General features: G+C 38.9%; 1 protein-coding gene across 1 annotated transcript; it reads left to right on the top strand.

Annotated features, from left to right (window-relative positions):
- Positions 1-98: 98 nt before the first annotated feature.
- On the top strand, positions 99-7,839 carry LOC104074458 (RNA-binding protein 24; the record flags this gene model as incomplete). Its single annotated transcript, XM_009574581.1, has 3 exons — positions 99-219; positions 1,319-1,373; positions 7,749-7,839. Coding segments are annotated over exons 1-3 (264 nt in total), but the record flags the coding sequence as incomplete, so codon positions are not given.
- Between the last annotated feature and the right edge of the window lie 5 nt (positions 7,840-7,844).

Raw genomic sequence — 7,844 nt, 5'->3', positions numbered from 1 at the left:
AGCGCCGCCCGGGGAGCAGCCGGCTCGCTGCCGTGGGCGAGGGGCTTCTCCTTCCCCGCGGAAAGGGGATCTAACGCGCAGCATCGCCCGTTAAGGTCACCATGGCTGACAGAGCTGCTGCCGAAAGGGCTTGTAAAGACCCCAACCCCATCATCGATGGCAGGAAAGCCAACGTGAATCTGGCGTACCTGGGTGCCAAGCCGCGGATAATGCAGCCAGGTGAGGAAGCGGCCCTGAACGGCTTTTCTCTCTGCACCTCAGCTTTCTGAAGAGAGTAAAACTTTAAAAAAGGTAGTGCTGTCCGGCACTTTCCTGAAGGACACTCGGTGTTCGGGTGTGCTTTGGTTTTCATTTTTAAATGCCAGCGTGTAGTAACTTTCTGGCTATTTTGTACATGTGCCTTATTTAAAAACCAAAAGCAATCGGAGATAAAATATCTGCAGCTCCCCAGGAAGACCGCCCCAGCTCAGACACTTCATTGGTTATTCCTACTGCTGGGAATGTGGTGGCGCTGACCATTTACAGTATCGTTGCAGGGAAAGATTGGCCTAGAAATTAATCGCTTCCAATGTGTGCGGTCTTATTAATACAAACAATATCTTAATGCAAACTCCTCAAACAGATGGGAGCTATTATGCAGACTTTAAAATGAAACGGCTCTTCCTAAGACCACATCCGAGCCAATCTGATGTCCTAGCCACTTCCCAAGCTGCTGCTTTGCAGCACGGGAGACAGGAGCGCAGAGTGCGTGCGCGTTTGTGCTCTAAAGGAGGCTGCTCTGAATTCCCCTGTGCTTAGCCTGAGAAGCACTTGTGTGAGTAGTTAAGTGCCCATCAAGGAAAGAAGGAGTTTATATTTGGGCGCTTGAAGAACAGAAATGAAGTTAGGATTTGACCCCCATGCTAAGTCCACATGAGTAGAGATGGCTCGAATTTAAGTCTGTAGAAAGTAGACAAATATACTGAAGAATAGAAAGCACCATATAATCCTTCGGAGGCTAAAGTTAGGGACCAGAATGGAGCACAAAATAAAATGTGAATGAACACCTTGTGCTTGTTGTTTAGAAAAAGTCGTTCGACATCTCGAGGAAAGCGTGTGCTTTACTGTTTCAAGTTCTGTATGCATCTATGTGTGTGCGTGTATATATGGATTGATATATTTTGCTTTCTAATTTGTGGTTCTGCAGCCTTTCAGACATCGCCACTGGAGGTTGTTAGTGAAGGCTGTTACACTGCGTTTGTGTGTGTGTGTATATATAGTGTAAATAAGTGGCCAAAAGAACACCCATACAGAGAATGTGATGTGTTTTTGTCGGTAGGTTTTGCCTTTGGTGTCCAGCAGCTTCATCCAGCTCTCATACAGAGGCCTTTTGGGTAAGTCTGTTCAATGGGACTTCAAATAGGGGAGGAAAAATTTTTTTTTAAAAAAGGAAAGAAAAAGTATGATCCTTGAAGGCCTCTTGCAGTAGCAGCCTTATAAACTCACCAGCAATGCTGAAGTACTCAGACTTATAAATGTATACCCGTAAATGCGCTCACCTTGTCGGTCATGTTCTAAATGCCGCAGCTGAGTCAAGTTGTGTGGGACGTGTCCCTTCCACCTAAGCAGTCCAGTCCCGTATGACCCTATGGTAAAACAAGGAGGTATGACTTGATGCAAGATTGCTGTGCCCCATTTCTCTTTTTTCAGCTTGACTCAATGTTATTTATCTCTTTCTAATCTGACAGGGATCGTTTACAGTTAAGATAACTGATCAGAAGGATATGATGATAAGAGGTGGAATAGTTCTGTTTGGAATTAAACTCTGTAACCAGTAGACTCAAACACAAACAAGCTAAAATGGTGATTAACGATGCATGTATGTTTTTTTCATATAGTCAATAGACCTCCGTGTGCTTTTTTTTTATTTATTTATTACAGTAATGAAGTGGTGTTGATAGCTAAACTGTGTGCTTTTATTTAATTGAAAGAGCTGTAGTGAAAGTTTTTGGGGGGGGTCTTTTTAATTTTGTTTTGTTGTTGAGGAGTGACTTTGCCATGGGGAGCAAAGGGCCTTTTATTTTTTTTCCTTGCTTTCAAGCTGTAGCCTGTGACTTTTTTAACCATATTTTGTAGTGAGTGCTAAATTGTGTGACTTCTTGATTTTTAAGTAAATCAACGTATTGCTTGCATGTTCATAATTTTTTGGGGGGGGTTTGTTCTTGGGAGGGGTGTGGAGCTCCTTATTAACAATGTGCGTCCATTTGGGCTTTCTAATTTGAGATTTTTTTTTTTCTTCAATCTGTCTTTAATATGTAGCGCATTTCTCCTTTACTTGAGTATACTATTCCTAAATAGATCTAACTCTTGCTTCTTACAGGCATATAATTAGGAGGTGAAGTCTGCTTTAAACTTTCCATACAGTGTCACTTCACTAATGCACACTGACTGAGAAACTCATTGCAAAATAATGCATTTTGCTAATTAATGAGTAAGCTAACAATAAAGTAGGGAAAATGCGTCACAAATATATTTTGTTTATTTGACTAGAATAGGTTTAGAATATTGTACCTAGCTGTTAGCTTCTTGGTAGTTTGACTTGTAAAAGCGGTAGGAAACAGTTCCTGTCCTCAAAACTGTAGGAAAAAGCTTTCCTAGAAACTTTACGTACTTTTAAAGGAGAATGTTGATTCTTCTGAGACACAGAAGAAGGGGAGGTTGTGGAAAACTTTTTGTCTTTTTTTTTTTTCTTCTTATGATTATCCTCTACTGTATTTTGTTTGACTTCTTTGAAGTGTGAGGAAACGACAGTGTATATGCAGTGATCAGTTTATGATGCCTGCGCTAAGGTAGGCAGGAGGTGGAGCACGTTGTCTCCAGAGCTGTTAAAGCACTTGTTCCAAGGAGGAACCAGTGGACTGCCCGGGGATCAGCCATGGAGAAACTGAGTATTTGCTGAGCAGAACAGAAAAGGAGAACCTGTGGCAATCCCTTGCTTAAAGGACTTTACAAATGTAGGGGTCTTTCTTGCTTTCCTTACCCAGAGCCAACAACAGATCGTGTAAATCGTGTTTAGGTCAGGGAAATTCTTTCAGCAGGCTGAATAAGGTTTTATTTCTAATGCAATGTACATAAATCTGAAGAAAAGGAACGTTGGTCGCAGGGTCATGTATATATGAAATTGGTAATTTTTAATCCTTGGCTTTTGCCTTTCTTTTACTATGTGCAAACAAAGGAGATTACTAATCCTGCTTCCTCCTCAACATTTCCGACGACTTGTACATTTTCTAAAGACTATAGTGCAGATTAAGAAGAACAGCATTCATTAGCATGAATTAACATCTTCGTTCACTATATTCCTTGACAATAAGAGGCGTTGTTTCAGTGCTTACTTGAATCTACTTCTATTGAAGAGTTCACTCTAAGAGGATGTTACATGGATTGCACTGAAATACATGGTCACCTTAAAGCCTTTCTTCCTCCTGTGCAGTTGCACTTTTTAAAAGTACACTTTACTAATATGCTGTGTAAAATGGTCATCGTGGTGATTCACTACCAATACTCTGCTAATCCATACAAAAAAGCTCCAAATGTTTTTTGTTGGTTTTTTTTTTTCCTACCAGAGTGCAAATTAGTGAGGTGCTGCCATATTCTGGTATGGTCAGCAGTGTTTTGATATAGTTCCCCACCTATCAAACAAGAAGCTGAAAATAATTGGATTATGTTACATTACTTTTACTGAGAAGATGCAGAAGTACAGTATTCTGAATTAAGTACAACATTATTGTGGTGGAGGGAGCCAGAAACTAGATTAGCTTCAGTGCATGAAGCATTTAAAATGCTGGGAATTTTTCTTTATTCAGTGCTGCACAGATCAATTTATCCACCAAATAACATTTCTCCCTGCTCTTTACATTCAGCATCTATCTTACTGTTGGTGTGTTTCGTAGAAAGCTGTTTGATCACAGGACTGGTTATCTATACAGCTCTGTTTCCAGGATTGTTTATTAAAATACTATCTCTGAATTCAATAGGAATTCATGGAGGGGGAAGATGACTTTGCCTCCTAAGATAGCTTTTCTCATTTTGCTTATGTAATTTTTACTTCAATATTGGTGGGAAAATACGGGGTTATACAGAGGTATTGGTGTAGGATGTGACTTGTTCTGTTGGAAAGATTTTTTCTCTTTATTTTCTGTCTAAAACTTGTACCTCGATCAAAATGACAACATTCCCACCGCTTTTAGTAAGACCAGAGTTAAATCCAAAGTTAGTAAGTTCATTATCAAATGGTTAGCTGATACTACCTGCTCGGCATTATCTCCCAAGAGTTAGGCAATTCTGCCTTTCTTAAGAGAGAAGGAAAAGCCCTCTCGAGTTTATGATCAAAAGACCTGTGTAATACTAGACTACGGATAATCTGGAAAGAGGGAATGAAGCCGGCACAGTCAGAAGTTAACCTGCAGAATGCTAAATGTCCTCTTAATGGTATCAGGCACAAATTTAAAAGGAAGCATATTAAGGGTCTTTTATGTCTTGATGTTTACGTAACCTATTTCTGCTATAAGGAAAGCTGTGCATTGGTGAAAATCTACTCTTCAATTATGCTTACAAAACCAGATTATGCCATGCAAGGGCCAAAGCAAAACATTTCGTTCAAAGTTAAATATCTACTTTCACAAGAATTTCATGTTGAGAGTCAATGATGTGCTACTACTGCTGAATTTCTATATGCCACAGCTCTCTGCATTAGTCTAGAAAGTCCTTTCTATCCTTTGAAACAGTTGGCTTTCACTTTATTATTGCTTATAGGATTATTTTTGAGGTCTTAGTTAAACAAAACTCTTCTGTTATAATGACAATGAAGGTCTTAAAGTACATGGCAGGAGTGTTTGTCATTCAATTTTTAATATCCCAAAGCTATAGTTACTGCTAAAGTTTAATGTGGCTTCCCTTTTCCTTTATTGCAAAAGCATAAAACAGTAAATATACGTCCCAAAATAAAAACTACTGCCAGGAAAGAAAGCTTAAACCATGTATAATTCTCACACTCTTACTCACAAAAAGTAAAGCAGCAGCTTTTATGTAAAATTAAGGATACGAAGGATATCCAGCGTAACTGGGAATTGCTTTTTCAGCTTTTGACCTGGCAGAGCGTTAAAAGCAGTTGGGTTCTGAATGGCTGAGCTCTACATGTGCTGGCCTCTGCAGTAGGTAGAAATTTACTTTGGCCATATAAAGCCATTTTACTCGACTCAAAACAGTTATAGCATGACAGATGATCAAAAATAGCCCCACTGCAGCTTATGCTGTCAATCATCATGTGTGAAATGGCATGGTGGTAGGGAGCCTGCACAGGGTTTATGTTTATTGTAGGGTAAGATGTGGCAAACAGATAGCGTTTCATAACTTCACCACCTGTTAGTTTCTTGGCTTAAATAAAACAAGTCACGAGAGTTTAAGTGGGAGCACATGTATCTTTCTGTCTTGTTCAAGGATATGGCCGAGTGTCCTAATGTCTTCAGAAAATCTTAGTAACATCAGTTCAAGTTAACACAAGCAGCTAGATAAGCTTGTGTACTGTCTCTTGTTAGAATTACTCTCTTTCATAAATGCTGTATGTAAAGATTCCTTTGATGTGGTGTTAAATGGACTCTTAATGATGCAGAAGAGGCTCTTGGTGACTTCAAATTTGGTTTTATACCTCTTTCCTTAATACTTAAAAAACATGGTGTTATATTTATTAGGATTGTACTTGATTGGTGACCAATACAAAATGCTTGTTTATGCTCATCCATTTTGTATGGAGAGCTCAGGTAATGATGTGTATTTAAATGCACAGAGCCAGCTTAAATATGCTTCAAATGCACTTCTGGCTAATCACTTCATAAATTAGGTGAGTGTTAAAAACCCAACTTACGGTTTTGTTTATGTTTTCTTTCCTTTCCCAATCCCTATTTGTCACTCTTTTTGTTTTTTTTTCATTTCTCCCTTCACACAGTAGGAAATGAATTTCATTGACATGTTGGGTTTTTATGATTGTGGTGTTCATGTCTTAAACACGGCAACTGAACATTTCTCTCTGCTAATACTCCTATTCAATCAACTGAGCTCTTTTTTTCTTAAAAAGAAAACTAGGCTGTTCTAAAGCCTGACTATCACTTATCTTAAACTATGTTTTGCTATGAATCTAGTTGACAGTGTCCCTTCTGATTGAAATGTTTCCTTGTTGACCACTTCAGTAAATCTTGAAGTTATTTTAAAAATGAAACAAACAAAAAACCCCCTTTCCATTAAATCTTGAATTTGGAGAAAAGAGGACAGTTTTTACCATTGCAATTTGCATCTGTGCTTACAGTGCGCTAAAAGGTTGGTGCAGTCTTTAGAGTTGTCTGTAAAGGTAAAGCTCAGTAAGAAATAGTAGTAAATCTGCACAAGCAGTTTTTCATGGATTTATAAAGATTCACTGACTGGAAAGGAGTTGCATATATGAATGACCTCTCTGTAGAAATCCAGATGCAAGACAGGGTTATGAATGTAAAATGAGAATTATACTGAGTATATTATTTTTTAAAAACATACTACATGATAAAGTACAACTATGAGATGTATGTACAATTGTGTGCTAAGACGATACAACCAATTTTCAAAACTGAAGGGCTAAGTAAACAAGCCAAGGAAGCAAGTTTTGTGACTCGGAGATGATGGGAAATTGTGTGTACTCATCTGTTCAGAATGGTTATTTCTTAAGCTGTAAATTTGGGTTTTTTTGCTTTTGTTAAGCACCAGTTCTATTTAGACTTAATCCTATGCCCACCTCCCAAAAAACTCTATGCTGTATGTCTTGCATAGAAATAAACAAGCTGGCACAAAACAGGACATCAGTGGCCTGATAATCAAACAGGTTTGACCCTTGTGTCCTTACGAACTTTTATAAAAGTGTGATGCACATGTACTTAGGAGTCACTGTTATGGATTTTAATAGCATCTATGTAGCTTCCCCTCAATGGCCTCTTGTGACGGAGTGAGCTGCACTATCGTTCGTTTGGAAAGTGTGATTCTTGCTGTGTTTACCACACTTGTGTACTTTATTTAAACTCCTTTGTCGCCTGTGTTGGTTTTTTTCTTATTTTTAATAAGGGTGACTGAGGTTGCAGAGAAATTAATGTGTGCTGAGTCTGCATAGCAACTTAAGTAGGGTTGCCACAATACACTCTCCCCCCTCCTCCCCGAGAAGACTTTACATAAGGTCAGGGTTCAACCACTTTGTTGCCTTATTGGCTGTTGTCAAACTTATTATAGTGGTGCTGTCAAACTGCTCAGTTACTAATAATGAAAGTATTGCAGGAAATAATTTTACTAAGAGTCGAGTAGTTAAGTGAGAAGCAGGGTAATAAAGATGACTTACAGGTGATTTGAAAAACAAATACCGCAATTTTCCAGATGGAATAATCAAGCTTACTCCTTTAAAGTTGTCTTAAAACTGACATCAGTAATCCTGGTCCTTCTAAAAATTTTAATAGTATTAAACATCATATCCTCAAGCAACATTAAACACTCCTATTTAACTCAGCTATAATGCTGTGCTTTGGAGCGACGCATCTCTTCGGGCCAGTGAACTGATAATTGGTCCATGGAGTCTAGTTATTGTGGCAACCCTATGCACATAACAACAACTAAATTGAGTTTGTTTTAGTTCGGAGTATGGAAATGACGCTTAGGCGCTGACTTGCGTACCGACTCTAACTCCCTCTCCCATCTTTCAACAGGATACCTGCTCACTATGTCTATCCACAGGCTTTTGTACAGCCCGGAGTGGTAATTCCCCACGTTCAGCCCGCAGCAGCTGCTGCTTCCACTACACC

The sequence above is a fragment of the Fulmarus glacialis genome, unplaced genomic scaffold, assembly GCF_000690835.1.
Source record: "Fulmarus glacialis isolate BGI_N327 unplaced genomic scaffold, ASM69083v1 Scaffold50323, whole genome shotgun sequence".
Classification (NCBI taxonomy): Eukaryota; Metazoa; Chordata; class Aves; order Procellariiformes; family Procellariidae; genus Fulmarus; species Fulmarus glacialis.
Note: the sequence above shows the minus strand (reverse complement) of the source record. Positions and strands in the feature narration are given on the sequence as shown.